Source organism: Cyanistes caeruleus, chromosome 12 (genome assembly GCF_971803275.1).
Source record: "Cyanistes caeruleus chromosome 12, bCyaCae1.hap1.1, whole genome shotgun sequence".
NCBI lineage: Eukaryota > Metazoa > Chordata > Aves > Passeriformes > Paridae > Cyanistes > Cyanistes caeruleus.
Window position 1 is genome coordinate 18038832 of NC_141712.1, and position 19294 is coordinate 18058125.

A 19294-nucleotide genomic window follows, 5' to 3' on the forward strand; every position below is an offset into this window, starting at 1 on the left:
AAATAATTCCTCTAGTTTCTTGTTACACAGTCAGTTGTTAGCAAGTTTATAATACAATATAAAGCAATATCCAAATGAATGACATTTTAGGAACAAAAATAACTTATTGCTGCCAATTTACAAACTAGATACTGTCATACTGTCAACCTTGGTGCTTTCATTAATGAAAGACTAATAAAAGCATTTTGCAGACTGGTCTGGCGACAAATTTGATATTACCAGCTGTGGATTGTTAAAATGGTATTAAGTAAAGATGGTTGGCAGAGCATTTCCAGAAGGAAAAATTATATGTATTATATATGGCTCATCTGTAAGGTGGAGTAAATAGCTGTCACTCAGGGAACAACAGTAATTTTCTTCCTTCTCTCTAACTGCTGATTCTCTTCAATGATTAATTGAGGAGAATTTTAACCTTTTTGCATTTTGCCCTTGCTTTTATCATCCATGGATGATTCCTGCTTTTTTTTTTTTTCCCCTTGCATTTTAGGGTGATGTACAACAACAGATCAATAGGGTGAATAAAGGAGTATGATGCTATTATCCAGAATGACAGCTGTGTTTTAATTCAGGAAACATTTCCCCTTCTCATTTCCCAAACATCTGGTGCTCTTTTCCAGCTGCCCTCTAAAGGCACCTTTCTTTAACCTTTCTGCTTTATCATCTTTATCACTTACTGTGCAACCCTGTTGGTTGAATTCAGAAATGGAAAAAGTAAAGTCTGGTCTATAGGGCAGAATCATGGAATGTTGAGGCTGGAAAAGATTTTTGGAACACCTAATTTTGAAATTAATGTCATTCTTCTCTATTGACCTATTGTTCTTTCCAGGTCAAATATATAAAATGTAAATTATTTCATTGTAATCAATGTTCCATTGCTAAAATTTTCAATTACAGAAATCCCACATATTAAGCAATTTCCTTTTGCTTGTATTTGGAAAAGAAGAGTTTAGTTTGACCACTCTATTTTGTCTAGAATGACTCACAAAGAGAAAAATCACTTTCTGCCACTGAAACTTTGCTTATACAAAGGCAAATTTAGAATTCAGAGAACTGTGCTTTTTGGGATTAACCTGTTTTCCAAAGTTCTGTATTTAACTTAGTAAGAGAGTTGATTTCTGGTTAGGCCACAATATTCCTTAAATTTTCTCAGGCTGTTTATGAAGTCATGGTGATTATTGGAATTTACATATTTAGGGTTTAAACACAGGACTCATAAAGTCCATGCTGTATTTAAGTATACATAATATACATTTGTGTATAAACACATTCCAGAGATGCAAAACAATAAATGACAGCAGGTTTGTACAACACATCCAGACTTTCATGAGCTCTCTTGGTCAGTGCTGTTGACTTTGTAGGTGTTTTTCTCCCATTTTTATCTATAAATTGCTGCTGTGGATTCTTTTCAATGTTATTGGAAAGTCTATTTTTCTGTCCACAAAGTTCCATTGCGTTGCTGCTCTTCCATATTTTATTTCCCTGCCACGTTTCCATCTGTGCCATATACCTGAAGAACAGGTGGGTAACATGGGATAAATATTTATACAAATTCTGTTTAAGAATTGAAGTGACTGTTAAAATATTTGCACAATTTTGCCAGGGCATTTTTTAGTAATATTCTTTAGCTTGAGCTGCAGTTTAAGCTGAGTCTTTATAAGTCTGTGCTCATCCCTTGGGCCAGCCATGGGGTCCTGTAAGCACAGGCTAAAGCATTTCACTCTCCTGTACCACTGCCTGACCCCAAGCACATTGAAGCTGACAGAAATTCTCCATCAAAGTTGGAAAGGAATTTTCATAAGGCCAACCCTCCTGGGAGTTTGCAGTGGGAAAAAAGGAGCCTTGCAGGAAGTGTGAGTTAAGCTGATCATGTACATATCAAGTTATACTCCATTCAATATGTTTTTAGGGAAAATTTTTAAAGTGCACTTGGAAAATAGGATTTTCATCAAGGTTCAAACAGCTTCAGAAGTTTTTCTTTTCATTTCTACAAAGCATGGACGAAGCTATTAAGCTTACATTTCCAATTGAGCTTGAGAATGGATTTGATAATAGGAATCTGTTCAACAATGAAGTCCAGAAATTGAAAGTAGTAGTGATCCCTATAATCCAATAACATGTGTCTTAATATATTTTTTACTTATTAGAATTGGAAAAAAAAAAAAGTAAAAGCAGTGTAGATGTAGCTGAGCTTGGCTACAACTTGAATTCAGGGGTTATATTAATTTAATAGAACTCATGTTCAAGCCTGATTTACAATATATTACAAGTATTTCAAGATAATAGAAGTGATGAAAGCTGGTTTCCTACAAATAATAGCTTTCTGCAATAAACCCAGGTGCTCTTATCGATATTAGTGCTTGGAGCACAATGACCCTAAATAATCCCCTCAGCACCACTGGGGTTATTTTCTGCCTCCTGATAATTCAAACTGGGATAAGAGGGAGCAAATCCTGGAGCTGCAGCTGACCTGATCAGGCAGTGAATATACATGTGAAAAATGGAAATTCTCCCTTTCTGTTTTGGCAGGTGTCAATAAATCTTTTCACTCTGCATTGTTCCAATTTTTGTGGAACTTCTAGGAACTTTGTATGTTGGATGTTTTTTAATCAAATTTGGTCAAAGCTAACCAAAAGGCTGGATCAGTTAAGGGTTATCTTTTTCAAGAGATCAGACTAAAGAGTCAAATGTTTACCAAAACAGCCTTTCCTCCTCAATAGATCCTTTTCTATTTGACAAAGAAGCCTTTAAATGTTCCTGAGGAAGCTGTTGTAGGGTTGGAATAATGGTTAAATCAGACACATGGAAAGAGCAATGTCTGCAGTGGACAATTTGCTAATTACATAAAAAAACCTCTAAGGAGCTGTATGAATTTCATATGGGCAATGCAGAGCATCTTGAAAGTGTGCAGATAGGAAAACAAAATGAATCAACTTCATCCAGTGTTATTACTACTGTGCTGTTGGGCAAACCTGAATTTGCTAAGGGTCACTGGAACACGAAAATTAACTTGAATTAATAGAATTTATTGTAGATGGATTATTTCTTTAAAACTCCTATACTATCATTACCGCATTAAGTAATTTTCTTATGAGAATCCTAATTGTTAATAAATCATATTCTTTGTTTTTAAAAAACAAAAGTCAACACAATAATGATGCAATAATGATTTAAAAAAAAAAAAAAAGTGTAATTATCTGTTAATGAGAAATCTCTAAAAAACACGTATTGTTTCCTTTGGGGCATGACTGATGAAGGATGTTTTTTGTAAGTACTAGAAAGTTACTTCTGTAAGTAGTAGAAAATTGATTCTATTCATTCCCCCAAGATTCCATGAAGATTGGTGATTCCCAGTTCTTCACCTAAGGAGATACAGATGTGGTTCAGTCACCCACTGTGAGCTCAGGACATGCTGCTGCTGTTTGTACCCACCAGCTCTTTTCCTCATGTACTAGAACACAAGCTATGACCACATTTTTCATGTTGAAAACTCCCCTCCTGAACAGCCTTTTAATTCTGGGAACAAATGAAGCACATGTTCCCTGATGATAACTTATGTGCATGCATAGGTGCCTGTAATTTATAGCAGATGGAGACAGGTACAATCCAGTCCAGTGCAGCAGAGCCAAGAACAAAAAATAAATTCTTCTTCACATGCTTTTCAAAAGAAGTATTTTCTAAGATTCTTATTGGACATCAGAGTTAATTAGATTTTTAGAATTAGAGAGACATTTTCCTATCAGCTTTTTAAATCAGGGACTAGAGGCAAAATAGAGCTCAGCTGTCATTTTTTGTCCTTGATTCTTCCAAGGAGGGACTCCCTGTTGCTTGTGCAATGAACCATGTAGACCCTTATGAAGTAGCTTTCAAAGCAAGAAATTATTATGTTGAAGAGAGAGAGAGAAATTATCTCATTGCACATAATTTAGGAACAGGTTCTGCCATTGGTTTCAGTCATGAATTTACAGTCAGGAGTTTTTGAGTTTCACAGGTCAAATCCTGACAAACAAATACCTGGCAAACTGTTCATACAAACAGTTTTATTTCTACTGCAGTTTTAAAAAGACTGTGAGAGGATTCTTCAAAATCCCCAACCTCCCTTAAAATAGTGAAAGTCCTGCCAAAGTGGAAGAGAAAATGATAAACTACCAGTAAATATTTCAGTTATTTTAGAAAGAAGGGAGGCAGTGCCACACTGCAGATGTTCTCAGTGGAGGGACAGGAGTATGAAGGAGCATCTCAAAATGAAGTGTCAAAAGAATTAGATTCAGAGAAAAAGAGAAAAAAATATTATAAAATGGGAAAGAGCAAGTTTATAGAGAGTTCAAACTGGGAATTAACTCCTGGCTGGGGCACGTAAATACTCCTGCACCTGGGCTTCACTTGCTCTGGAATGTGAGGATCACATCCTTCCCATTCTTATTAAAAAGCTCTCTAAGAAGCCTTGAAAAATATAAGAATTACCACTGAATCCCATTCTTGCACCAGGCAATCAGTCACAGCCAAGATGCAGCAGTCACTGGAATAGATAAACTTTGGAATGATCATGAAGTGAACAGTCATCATGGATCTTTTTAAGACAAATCATATTTCCTAAATGTATTAAGGTCTGTGGAGAAGCTGAAGGTGTAGATAAATCTGATCAATAAACCATACTCAGGTTTCTCTGCTGAGAGGAAATGTTTCCTTCAGCTAAAAATGATTGAAACATCAGTGTGGAAACAGATTTCCATAGGGAAGGTTTTACCAATAGATATTTTCAAGGATTTATACAGTGATTTGTGTTGTTTAACAGAACAGAAATTATCTGGAAGAGGAGACATTACAGTGACAGAGTTTGCAGATCATCCAAAATGAGTCATGAGATTGACAAGCAATGGCAAGATTAGAGTGTTGCAGAGCGATTTAACAGTACTGAAGGTTAGAACTGGTTGATAATTTTTGTCAGGCATTGTGATATTCTGTGAATTGTCACAAGATGTAGAGGCCAAAAGGAAAGGGTGTCCTTGCTGTTGTGCCTGAGGGTTTCTGATTCTGGCACAGAATGACATCGATCACCACTGCAGGGAGAATCCAGGGGCAGATGTATCCAGGAATGACCCCTGTGTCATTTTTTTGGTTCATCTTTGAATTACTTGTACTGTTCCTTGTAAAGAAAACACACCACAGAAACATTTCAGGGTGGTTGCACAAATAATTACTTTGCAGTTCTGTGATTCCACAAACCATGTCTAGTTTAAGCTCTTGTTCTTCTAAATACAATTTCTATCATTCAAATGCATCTGGAAAGCAGAAAGAAGGGGTGAGGAATGTCTGACTCATTATTTGTCTTCAAATATTGCTTTATTATTTATAGAGTCGTTCTGCATTTCAAAAGCATGTAGGCAATGGTAGAAACAAAAACCTCTTTCTGAAAGCAGTGAGATTTAAGTTACCAAGGCCAAGATTTTTAGGGGAATTTAGGTATCTCATTTCCTTCATCACAATGCTGTGTGTAATCTGCAGTTAAAATGGAATTAAAGTTCCTTCCTCTGGAATTTCTGATAATCTGTGGATCTCCAGTTGTCCTGGAGTGTAAAAGGAGGTATTATAATGTCTGCTACTGGGCTTTAGTTTGGCTCCTTGCTGCTGTCCCCCCTGGGATGCTGGGCTGGCACATCCCTTGTTTGTCCTCAGCTGTTCCACTTGCAGGAGTTGTCCTGGAGGTTGGGGTCATTTGGACCTGGAGTTTTTAATTGGGTGATTTCAGGATTCCTCTCCAGGATACTGCAGAAGGGCTAAATTTAGTGACTAAATTTTCTAATACAAATTTCTCCAAAATTTACTTTTCTGTAGGTTTAGTTTAATGCTGATATACTGTGCTGTCAGTTGAAAATTCCCAAGATAGGTCAAAGTGATAGATATAGAGGAGCAGTCCTAATTGATGAGAGATCTCTTTTCTTGCCCATTGATTTCTCTGGCTGAAATTGAAATGAATGATTTGCAGTTGAAATGACTTGACTATTCTTTCTAAAGATCAATTTCAAAGACGTCTCTGCTCTTCATATTAGCTGGGAAATCCTGGAACTGTTTTAAGACCTTTCTGTATTCTAAATACATTAAGTGTAGCCATAGAAACATACATATTAAGGTGATTTTAATTATTAATAAACTTGGTAGGTGTTAAATTATTTTTGTACCTCCACAATGGATTGTTGACTAATTTACATTTAAAAAAAGTTACTAATACCATTTATAACTTCTATTTGAGAATTGTGATCATATGCCTGCAGCCTTAACTTCTGGTGAAAGTTAAACAACAATACCTGAGCCTGGGAAAACTAACTGGTTTCATTAATCTAAAGGCTCTTTTTGCTTCATTAATTATTGCTGCAGTTTTACCTGCATTTCCATAAATTAGAAGAGAAAAAGACATTATTTTAAGTTTATTGCTGAATTCTTTGTGAGGATGGGGGCACTCTCGTGCATTCATCTTTGTAGGTGTCAACATATAACTTGGACGATCTCCATACATTTATATTTTCATATGAGACTCTCTAATATCTTAGAGAAGCCTAGTTCTTTTTATCTGAAAATATGTAATAAATTTGTAGTAAAACAGGTAAAATATGATATTGCATATACAGGTATAGGTAATATAATATTTGTTATCTTTGGATGTTTTAGTCATACTATAACTGCAGTTAAATATAGGAGGACTGCAATTAATTACATCAGAAATAGCTGCTAATGCTTTCATTTGTTCTGAATAATGGAATTACAATAATGATCTGAGCCTGTATGAACTGGTGAGAATGGATTGGGCTGTTTGTTAACACTGAGCTGAAGCAATGTCTATGAAAACCAGGTGTATTTTGGATTCACAGTGCTGTAATTGAAGTCAGATGTGGCCATGGGTGATTATAGATTATCACTTAATAATGGCACTACCAGTAAGGTTAGCAGGAAGTGTAAACAGCCATGGAATGAGATCCTGGTTTGTTTTTTGGGCATGCTTTCTCCTTTTCCCTGTTTAGCAGTGTGTCAGTGCCCTGGAAGGGCTGGGAATCCAAGGCCCCAGGGCTGGCTGGGTGCTGCTCCAGAGCTAAAGCCAAGGCCCAGAATAGCTGTGGCTCCAATATTGGTGCACAATCCAGCTGCATCCTCTCTCTGTGCACTAAAGTGGAGCACAGACTGGTTGGATATTTATATTTTACCAGTTTAAAATGGCACTGGAGACCTGTGCTTCTGCTTGACTCCTGTTTTAATTCTATTATGGGATAGATGACATGTTTGTTAAGCACCATGGGGTAAAGCCCTGAGGACACTGAATCAAGTGACACACCAAGGAGATGTCACTCCAAGGATGCTCTGGCATCAGGACCACTCCTGGGGTGAATCCACCTCCCTGCTCAGTTCAATGGGGATTTTTCTCTTGGAATGCAATATGTCCCTTAGAATAGCAGGACTAGATTATGTCAGATTCATTCCCATTAAACAGCATTAAACTCTTTAAGTCAGGTTAAAATTGCATAAGCTTGTTCTGGTAGATGGAACAGAACCTCCTTGACTCCTCAGATCATTTAAATCAAAATCCCATTGTTACAAAAGAGGGAATTTCTTTCTAACATTTAGAACACTTCATAAAAATATCCCCTTTTTTCTTTTCTGCTCCAGTTTATTCAGTGTGAATTTTACTTCTTGAATGTCTTTCTCTATCCTTTATTTTCTTCAATCTCAGCTAAAGTATTAAAATGATTTTTTTTTTCCACACTATTAGCTACATTTACATTCTGCAAGATGAAGAAAGCCGTAGCCATTATCCACCAATCCTATGTATGTAACACTTTAGTAATTTAACAGCTCAAACTTTCACAAAATCTTACTGTTAGCTTTAAATAGTATTTTTTGACTTTGAACAGTATTATGGCAAAGCAATTGTATGTGACTGGAAAGCATCTAATTTTGTCAGAGTTAGAAAACATAAAGCTGATAGAGGTAGTGGAAAAATATTTTGTATTTAGCCACAAGTGGATTAAAAAGCTCAGAAATTTTTTTGGTTTTCCTTGTATAATAACTGTAATTAAGATTTAAGTAATGATAACTGATAAATTCAGAGGCTTATACTAACTTGCATGTTTATGGGATGCAGTGTTAAAATAAAAAAATAAATCCGTTATTTCTATTGCCTACAATTTCTTCTTGGCCTCAGGCTGCCATTGGGCAAAATCAAACCTTTTATTATGGAACCTTGGGTGTATTTTCCCTCTGGGTCCTTCCTTTAAAAAGTAAATTTTATTCAGTTAATTCAAGAACAGAATTTATGTTCTTTGTGTATTATATGGGTTCTTGAATGTTAATGTTTTAATTGTTAATACTAGGTGATGGAAAGCTAACAATACTCTTGTTACATTCAGGGATTGCAATATGGAATATTTTTTTCCCTGCAGTCTTAGATGTCATGAAATATTGCTTTTTAAGGTATATTTGTTATGAAAAGACGTTAAGTTAGACATTGATGGACTGGGTTTCACAGAACATTGGAAAACACAGCTGCATATGGGATAAAAAAAAGAGATAAGTGACAATGATGAATATTTTTGAAGCTGCATTTTAAAATTTTATTTATTCACCTATTTATTTATTTATTTATATATGTATTTAGCTGGTGATGTGTATGACAACATTCCCACATTTCAGGCAGCTTAGAAAGCTGCCTAAAAAGAATGCAGTACAGATTGTCATGGTAATAATTTCAGTCTAGAGCTTCCCTTAAAGTCATCTTAGACTTTGGGAATGTTTCATATTTTAAAAGAGCATTTAAATTTTAAACCCATATTAAATAGTTATTGGTGAAAACATCCAAAGATTGTAATGGGTAATCTTTGAAGAACCAATTTACTGAAGCTTTGACTGAGCTTACACTTCTAGCTCTAATAATTTTGTTGGAATCTTTCACAAAAGTGGGCAATGCTGATTGTGAGAATCATTGCTTCACAATATTACATTGTAGTCTTATTTGTGGCTTAGTGAAAGTTGAGAAAAAGATCTGTGTTTATCAGTGAACTTTGAAAACTGAGAAAATACTTTGAAGAATATTTTTGTGTCACCTGACTTGAAGTTTTTTTCTTCTGATGGTCATCAAGACATTGGTTTGGCTGAATTCTTAAATAAGGCTTCTTGAAAGAGATAATTTCAAGCTTTAAATGCAATGTAATTGATCACTCAACAATCTGTGGATTATTTGTTTTTTATTCTCAGATATAACTGAGAAAAACAATCTGTTTGAGCTCAAAGAGGGCAGTTGTGCAGTTCTTTCTTTCCAATACTCTTGTAATCCCTTCAATGTTTCAGATTATTTCTGTAGGAGATTTTTGGCTTTATGTGGAGTTTTTTATTCTAGATGAGTAGTTAGACTAAATCAAGTTCACATTTGTTTGCCAGCAGAGAAAATCAGTGGCAACTGGTTTACTTAAGGTAACACTTGACCTGTGATTGTGAGAGTTCTCACTGTGTAGAAAAGGGTAGTTAAAGTATTTCCTGTTCCAAATTTGGCTTTTTCCACAGTTTCTCCAGGTATAGATGCCAATCTTCACACACAAATACAAATGGTTATGCAGAAATATTGATACAAATATCTGTGTCGATAGGAGATGAGACTGAACCACAGAACCCTCACTTGGAACAGTGACAACTTTTAGCTTGCTGAGTCACAAAATGTAAATGCTCTCTGCATTTAAATTTCATGGCTCAGCTTCCACTTTTTGAGGAAGGAAATTGTAAAATTTACATGAATTATCACACTAACCTACAGCAGCTATTTTTACATAAATTCAGGTTGGGTAATTGGTGCTGTTGCAAATTTGAGTTGAATTGTTTTGCAAGTCTGGAATTAGGTATGAAGTGTATATATATATATATTTATATCTATATATATATATCTATATCTTGATGTGAGTAAACAGGAATAACTTATTGTTCACAATTTCCTTGGAGAGAGCCCTTATAAAGGCCACAAACAGGGGCAGACCTGTTTACAGAGGGTACATAAAGTAAATCCTTGGTGTGGAGCAGAACCATCCTGATCTCTTGGTACCTTCCAGCACTCTGTGATTATCTTGATCCATTTTTGTGTTTTCAGAAATGTATCAGTAGTTTTAAGAGTTCACTCCAAAGACCTCCTGTATTTTTGTTGAGTACCTGGACAGACGTTCTGTGTTTCAGACTTCTCCAAACCCCTCAAATTACTGCATGTTTAGCATTTTGTGGCTTGGGGTACAGTCTACTCATATTCAAATTACCATTTTGAAATAAAATTGCCACAGATAAATGGAAATACCTGCAGGGAAAATATCAGGACCTGAGATCCAGCCTTCATTTTCTTCTAATTTGACTGATCAAGTAATGATTCTACTTTATGATCTCAGTACTTGGCTTTACTAAAACCAAACAGAAGTCACTCTGGTAGATACTTAATTTGCTGTTTCTTAAATCTCTTCTCAGTGTTAGTATGATTAGGATTTTTACTAATACAGTAGATCAATATAATATTATCTAAATTGCCTGGTTTTTGGTTAAAAAAAAGACATTAATGCTAACATTTAGTCACAATAGACTGCTTTTATTTCAAATTAGAAACAGTCAAATTCATCAAGGTGTAGTTAAAACTTTCTTTTGAGTAAGATTATCAGAAGTTTCTGCCAGTAGTCCATGTTAGACCTTCAAACACAGTCACACATGGAATTGCTAACAAGGTTTTTCAAGCATGGAGGTAAAATTTTTGATCAGGTTTGTGATGACATTTCAGACATTGATAATTTAAGGGCCAATATGAAGAAAACACAAATTACATTTACCATTCATAACTTTAAGTTGCATTACTGCCTAAAATTTTTAAGGAGTTATGACTACTCATAGCTGTTTCGAATTGAACTCTGATGCTTTTAGATGGAAAGTGAGGTGGATCCACTGATAAAAATAGAAATGAGTGTAGAGAACCTAAATTAAAATCTTCATTAAAAATTTTAAAAAAACATAAAGTTACTAATAGAAGTATTCAGTGCTTCATCATACCAAAATGTTTAAAATTTTAGATACCCCAGATAAGTGTCACAGCTGCCATCTGCCCTTGGCAGAAGCACCAGCATCTGCTGAGATGCAGACCTGTGACCTCTAGATAAGTTTCTATACACAAAAAAATATTTATCTTCCTCCTGTGACCTTCCATGAGCACGACATGAGCCATGGATTTGTTTCCTAGGGAACTGGTGACTGAGGAAAATCTATAATTAGATCTGTGGGTTGTTTGCTACAAGTGGGAATTGGGTGCTAAGCAGGTTCTTAAAGTATCCAGAAGTATTAGACAGACTTCATGTAATCGAACCAAATTTAGAAAAAAGTACCCTTCATCATGATATTTCTTTTTTTAATATCTTCAATTATAAAAATTAAGTACTTTTGATAGGGTGCTTATTCCTCTAAGTTCATTTTAATTGCAAAATATTTTCACATTCAAGACTCATCAGGTCGCTAGCTAAAGCAAAAATAAAATTAGTCAAAACCTTCCAAGAAATTTCTTCAGCTTCAACAGAGTCTTAATTTTCAAGAGGATTTTAGGTGAATCATCAGCTCCGTTTTCTCACTTTACTACTCCAGTTCCTCAGGTCACTTCTGAAACTTCGGTTTCTCATTCTGCAATTCCAATTACTCTGCCCAGCTGGAGGGTCCCACTCAATCCAGATCTTGATTCCTTTCTTTGCTGCATGCATGGATCTAGAGATAACATTTGTAGCTGAGTCCCAGGGGCTGTAAATGTGGCTGCAGGGAGAAGAAGAGCCAGGTTTTGTATTCCCCAGACAGGCCAGGGCAGGGCTCTCCAGACCTCAGCAGCAGATTTTTCCAGCTCAAATGCTGCCCTGGTGCTCCCAGCCCAGGGCCACATCAGTGCCTCGTGCTTGTCTGGATGCTGCACAAGAGGCACCCAGTAAAAAATTAGGACTTTGAGTTTCATTCAGAATAAATAGCACTGTGAAATACCCAGGAAGAGGTGCTGTAAAGTTGGTCTGTTCTCTTTTCTCCCATTTCTTCCAGGTTTAGCTGCACCTGTGGTGATTACACATTGTGTATTCTGTCCTAGGTCCTGAATTGCTGCAATTCCAAATCATCAAATGTGGCAATGTTGCCTCTTAATTTCTGACCTTTTAGATCTGTGAAAACCATTCAGCAAACCTCTCTATAAATCCAAATAATCCCTTGGTTTATTTGTTTTTAAGGGAACTTTTGAATTCTTCTTTTAATACTGTCAATCACAGTCAGGTTTTCCCTAACAGACCACAGCTTTGGAGCTACCCTGTCTGGCTGTCACTCAGCAGAGAGTGGTGCTCCAATTCCTTCAAGTGACAGGTTTGCAAGTCACTTAAGAAGCAAATAAAATATGGTTCTTAAATAGCTCCTGAAAGGCCAGACCAGCCAGTGGAGCAGCCAGGCCTCCTGTGACAGGGAACCCTTCCAAGTCCTTTCCCTCTGAGGTCACAAAAACCTGTGTTTGTGGATTCTCTGCTGTCAGCAGGGAGGTGTTGTTGTGCACAGAATCCTGAGTCTGCAGATATATTTGTGAAATAGACTGCTAGGAACAGGGAAAGGGAAAATTATTTGTAATGAATCTTCTTGCTCTTTATAAATTAGGAGTAAAAGGAAGCTGAGGAATTACCTGCTACAAAAGCTAATGCACATCTTGATGTGTTTATTGAATTACTTTGCTTCGATCTCTGAGCAAATGCTCACTCTTAGCTATTTATATTGGTTCAATCCTCAAATTTAAATCCCTGCAACTGCTGGAAAGGGTTCTTCAGGGAGAATTCTTGCATCTGTGTACAACTACGATAATGAACCTGGGGCTGAAGGGATCCACCAGTGCCCAGGGCTCCCACATGCATAAATTCATTTTGCTTCACTTGAACACCTGTGTATGCCACTACAAAGTTGATCTGAATTTTGTAAACATTTATCCATAATTATGATAAAAAGCCATTATCTTGAGAAGATATTTTTTTGGTTGAATATCGAATATCCTATTTGTTTTGATTATTCTAAAAAGGCCTGGAAAATGGAGCCCTGGTGGTGAAACAGCTTCACTGGTTTTTAATATATCGTGCCATTTTCATATGCTGAGATACTTTGTTGAAATATTTACCTATGGAATTTATGAACCTTGTCAAACTTCAGATTTGCAGTTGTTTACTTAGTAAAACATAGTGTTTGCACTGATGTAACAAAAGAATACTTGGTTTCTGTAACCAACTATTCTGAAATAGTTTCTGAAACAAAAAATAGGTCCTCAAAGCTTAAAATAATTGAATTATCCTTTTTTTTGCTGGGTTAAATCCAGCCTGCTGTCTATGTTCATCTCTTTTCTCTGAGACATCTGTAGATGTTCATTGTTATTTGGGCTGTCAACGGCACCAAGCAAAAAGTTAGGAGCTGATGGCATAGAGGGAATGTCTGAGGCATTAAATGTAGTTTTCCCCAGCTCTGCTCTCCCCAGAACCCAAACTCTTCACCTCAACTTTGTGTTCCCTTCCCTTGGCTGTCACAGATGTTGGGTCTGTGTTGCACATTCCCATTGCTGGTGACATTTCCCTTTCCATCCTGGGGTTTCTGAGGGCCTCTCCAGTTGCAAGCACAGATATCAGGATTTTGGGGATGGTTTTTTTGGATGGTTTCAGCTTTGTAGGAAAGCTCATGGAGATAGACACAGCTGTGAAAAGCTTATCTCTTCCATAGACTGGAGATTGAAAACTGACCTGGAAATGGTTTGAAATTTAGGACTGTGGTGTTGCCTGTGTTGTTGCTTTCCATAAACACCTCTGATTGCTGAAGTTTTGTTTTGCTGTTTACTCGAATTTCACAAATATCATTCAATCTGGTCTCCATTAAATTTTGGATGCTCTGGATAAAAATCTGAAAGGAAATCTGCCCAGATGTGTTCTGATTGATAAAAGGGTGAAGTTGGTAGTCCATTATGTGAACAGGAAAAAGTGGTGCCTGAAAAATTCCCCGTGCTGAGTTTATCCCCAGTAATCACCAATAAAGGACACAGGCACTCAGAGTAGCTTTATAATTCCTGTTGCCATTATGGGAACGAATCCCCTGGATTTCCTTGTCTGTCACCTGCCCATGGAGTGAATCAGGAGAGAGTTCTGATCAGAGGGAAAGCCAAGGTCAGCTTTGGCCAATATCTGCTCCATCACAGAGAACAATTTGGCTCCCATACTCAGCCACTTTATCTGGTATTTCATTAAAGAAGCTAGAGGTATTAATTTTTACATAATAAATTATTTAACTCAACAAATATATAATTTCCTTTCTAGCCACGGGTTTTGTATGTTTAGCTTACAGTAATGAAGCAGTTTCTGTTGGTTAATGCTTTTGAATAACGATGGGAATATTTTGCATTTGTTTTGGTTGAAAGAGTATTTGAGTCAGCATGGAGCAGATGGAGCCTCTGACTGTAAAGAGTAATTTTCAGTATGGCAGGACAGGAAGTATCTGTTTATTTATACAATACCTAAACAATGGGCCTAAACCTCTTGTGGAGCACAGTGATTTGAGGAAAAAAAATAGTTCACCTTTAAATATTCCATGAATAAATTTGCTTCTAAGAGACTAGGGGAAGCAGGAAACACCAGAACCAAGCAACCCTACAAAAAAATAATAATAATAAAAAAAATAAACCACGAGGGAGACACTGTAATGCTCTGAAATGAAAAGAACTGGGGCATGAACCAAATATTCCTTTCTAGGGGTGGGATTAATTTTTTAATTAAAAAGTGAGCGAAACTATTATGATGCATCTATAATTCACCTGGCATCAAGAGCTAAGAAATTATGGGAGTGGTTGAGGCAAACATTTCTTAAAGAATAAAACTGGTAACTGGGGATGGAGCTGTTTAGGACAGATTTGCTGGTGCTGCAGAACTGTGAATTCTCTCTCAGGGCAGCGTGGAGTTTTTGTACTTCTATTTCTCTTCTTCTCTTGAGAACACTCTGATTTACTTTTGCGATAAACCTGTAACAACAGGGGGATCACATTGCTGAAATGAGTTTAGCTGTGAGGGATACACAATGTCAGCTGAAAAATTGCGCTGGGGAAATACGTTTAGGCCATGGTTCAGCAGGAAGCAGCTCCTGTCAGCTCCGTGATGCTCTGTTTGCTTGGAAGTGTCTTTCCTTCAGCTGAGCAGGATCACAGAGCCTTTTGCTGGGCTGTCGTGGCTGCTTGTGCCTGTGGGATGGGTCACTTCAATTCCCAATTATTCTCTGAAGCACCCTTGAGATGGGCGACGTCTGAGTGTCTGTCCAGTGCTGTCCTTGTGTCCTGGGTGAGGGAGCAGCCTCCAACATCCATGTTATCGTGGGATGCTCAGCTGGTGTCTATCCTGAGCCATCTGCCCACAGAAAATCCCCTCTGACCTGTGAGATCAGAGCAAGGGAGAATGAAAGAGGTAGAAATTGGGATGCTGGATAAAGTATTCCTGTCTTATCCATATTCCCAGTGGGTGGGTGGTGGGGTCCTGTGCTGCACTAACAACCAAAGAATGCAGAGCCTTTATGTGCAACACACAGCCACTGCCATATGGTGAAGACATTTTCGGTATTAGAACCTGCACTGAAGTTCCTGAAGCTGTGAAAAAATTATGGAAATATCTGCTTCTGCCTGGGCTTCAGGTAGCACTGACTGTGGGATCTCATTTATGTATTTTAGAAAAGTGAGAATGAAATCCCAAAGTAAACATTGCAGTAGAAATAGTCTGGCCTTGTTTTATCTCCACCAGGATATTGGGAAAACATTGTTCTGCAAATGCATTGTGAGCTAGGAAATTTTCCTGTGAACAGTGCTGTGTTTATGCCAGCGCTCCGAGCCTCAGCCTTGCCACAGGAGATGACAGACAGTCCTCCTGTTTTCTTCCTTGCTCCTGCTGAAGCACCAAACCATATGGCAAATTAAGCCTGATTTTTATTAAACTTTTCATTGTACTGGGCTCCGCGTGAACTGGGAAATGCACTTTCTTTGAACTATGCAGCCATTATATAAGCATCTTAATTAGGAGATGCTAATGTTCTCCCTGACATTCCGGGGAGTTCGCGGCTCCCTCTTGTGGCTAATTAAGCTTTTTAACCAACCTCCTGAAAATGACTTTTTGTGAGCTGCCCACAGCTCCTGGGCAAACACTGCCGGGCAGTGCCGGGCTCGGGGTCACAATCCCGGGCTGGAGCTGCTGGGCAGTGCCTGCAGACATGGACAGGTAAATTGACAACAGGAAAAGGGCTGCAAAGGGCTGCAGCGGGAATGTGACGGCTCCCTGAAGTCTTCTAAAAACTGAGTGAGCTCCTCCAGTCACTCAGAAAACCTCTGCTCTCTGGTAACTCTGTTCCTGCCATACATTAATGATGCTGCAGAAGGGTTTGCAGCTGGAGTTGAGATGAGATATGGGGTGTCTCAGCCCCAAGGAGCACAAATCTTTCAGGCACCGCATTGGGATGTCTCACCATCAAATTCAAGGTGAAGATCTTTGCCAGATTTGACGTTGAGAAGAAATTTTCCCACCACTTGGGTTTGCAGGGACCACTACTACTAATACTACTACCACTACTACTACTACTACTACTACTACTACTACTACTACTATTATTACTATTACTATTATTACTATTACTGTTATTGCATTCTTGCTTTTCTATCTAGTGTGCAGAAAAACTTCCATATGAATATCTGGATTTTTTTTTTACAAGTCTCCCCTTCAGAGCCCAATATTTGTTTTTCTTTTTTTGTTACAACTGAGGCACTGTGTTTGTACTGCATCTTAAATTTGTCATAAACAGGTAATGTTTGGTGGCTCTGGTGCAAATGGCTGCAGTGTAAACATCTCTGAGTTTTGTGAGACTTTTGTGCTGGCCTGGGGCTCATTTCAGGCCTTTCAAACTGCTGCTCTTATATGGGAATGTGCCTCATAATAAATCTCAGACATCAGGGCAGAACAGGATAAATTCATCTGTCCCCTATAAATGTGAGAAATGGTCATGACACTGCAAAATCTCAGGCACAGCTTTATGTTAAGAAAAACTTGTATTTTTAGGCTTGATGTAAAAAGACCAGAAATTGGTCAGAAAATGACCTGAACAGCAGGTTACTTTTCAGTAGGAGACATTAAGGCCGAGTTTCATCACCAAACCAGAAGTGACTTTGCCCTTTTGTCACCTGCAGTGTTGTCTGCCTCTGTGTTTTGGCATGATTTACTCAAAAATACACAGGAAGGAAACTTCAACCATTAGTGTTTCTGAGTGTTGGAAGGAGGGAGAAAAAAAGAAGTGAAACTGGTTTTTACTTTGAAATGTCTCCCTTCCCCAAAGGGTTTGGAAAGCAAAACTTTATCTCTGAAAATGCTGATTTCCTATTTCATATCTCATGGCAATTTTTTCCTCAATTAAAATAAAGGAATAATGATTACAGGGTTAAGTCAAAATCTCACTGCCCAGTAATCTGCAAACCAGCATTGCTCAACCCACAGCAATAGGGCAGCAAACATTTATTTCCTCAGGGACATTATTAAATACCCTGTACATTTATTATCTGAAAACTGGAGAAGGTCCAAATTTCTAAGGCCACTTTCTCCCTTCCTCTTCCTGAGCTGTAATTCAGACCAGAATATAAATTTTTGAGTTAATGTTTCTGCGGAAATCAGCGATATGAAATTGCTAGAAACAAAAGAACACCGAACAGCAGAGGGAAGAAATGGCTTGGCAGGATTGTCAGCCTTAAAGGGCAAGATTAATTTATAATCCATCAGATTCTGGTGTACAAATACAAATTTCCAAAGCTTGTAGTTTATAACTGATATTGTGTGGCTCTGCAGGTTGGTAAATGTTACTGTTGCTAATGTGAGGCTGCCATGAAATCAGATTTTCGGGGATTTTGTTCTCATGGGAAAAGAAGGTGATAGTAACAAGGAGTCGCCTTACACTCATGGGTGTGGGTATATACATAAATAGAAATTTGTGAACTAATTCCAGCTGTGGGACTCAGGAGTACTCTGAGCAGGATATTCCAATATTTTCAAGCAGAGATTTTTCCCTTGATTTAAAATCCTGGGAAAGGAAGAGTTCAAGAGAATTGAGAGGAAAAAACCCAACCTGAAAGTAGTGTGCAATGACTTCACAATGACTAATAAAATATTGTGTGATGGCTCTCTGGTGTGGTAAGGGTTGTTTTGAAATGAGAGTGCTTCTTGGCAATCAATAGAATATTCTTTTTTTCTTGTAAGTTTGTAGCTGTTCTATCAATTCAAGTGAAAAGAAGAAACAGCATTAAATGAAATGTCAAATTCTAGACATAGAGTGAATTCAGTGATGGAATAACAGTAACTTTAAGTAGTGAAATTGAAGACACTAAAGATAAGATAGGAACCGGCCAAGAACATGAGTAGCTTTTCCAGGATTTAACACAAAAATTGCAGTGTGTCTTGTGAATGATTGAAATCATATTTTATGGTTACATTTTATTGGCAGGGAACATAGCTCAGCATTAGTTAAAAGACTGAAATGACTTATGTGGTTTTAGGATGAGTTTAAAAGATTTTACAACGTGGCCCATCACTTGTTTCCTGCCATGCAGGTCATCAGAAGTGAAGGGACAGACGGAGTAAAATTCCGGCTCTCTGGAAAGGGAGTAGATCAAGACCCAAAAGGAATTTTTAGAATCAATGAAATGAACGGGGACGTCTCCGTGACCCGAAGCCTTGATCGAGAAGCAATTGCCAATTACGAGGTGAGTACTCAGAGCGATAACATCTCTGCCTCTGTGTTGATAGCATGCATTTTCTGAACGTGGATTTGCTCCTGAAAGATCTGCACTTTAAATTGAAGATTCAATTGCTGCCACTGTCCTGTGAAATTTCAAGAATCGTTGGAAATGGTAAATGTGTTTGTTTTTCACGCAGTTGAAACTTGTCTTCTTTCTGCATGGAATTTCTGTCTTTTATCTTCAGTGGAAATGCTGTCTGAACACTGTGTATGAATTTGATTTCTGAATGCGAAATTTTGTTTGGACAAAGGAAGATTTTCTGGGGAAGTTGTCACTATGGTATTACAGAAATATACATTTTTATTGTCAAATGGTCAATGAAAAGTACTATTGAACTCCCTTTTTAGTAATGGGTGTCTTTAATAGAGATAAAGAAGAGACTGGTGGTATGAAAATGTTACATATAAAATGTACATCACCTACAAAAGTCTTACTAAAGATTCTTCTTGTCAATAGAAA

General features: G+C 37.5%; 1 protein-coding gene across 4 annotated transcripts in view; it reads left to right on the forward strand.

The window, feature by feature from the left end:
- CDH13 (cadherin 13) overlaps positions 1 to 19294 on the forward strand; it is a 426188-nt gene that overhangs the window by 191026 nt on the left and 215868 nt on the right. For all 4 annotated transcript variants that reach the window (XM_086847088.1, XM_086847086.1, XM_023934518.2 and 1 more), the window contains exon 5: positions 18647 to 18799. In XM_086847088.1, coding sequence (XP_086703214.1) covers positions 18647 to 18799 — 153 coding nt within the window. The remainder of the gene's footprint in view (positions 1 to 18646; positions 18800 to 19294) is intronic.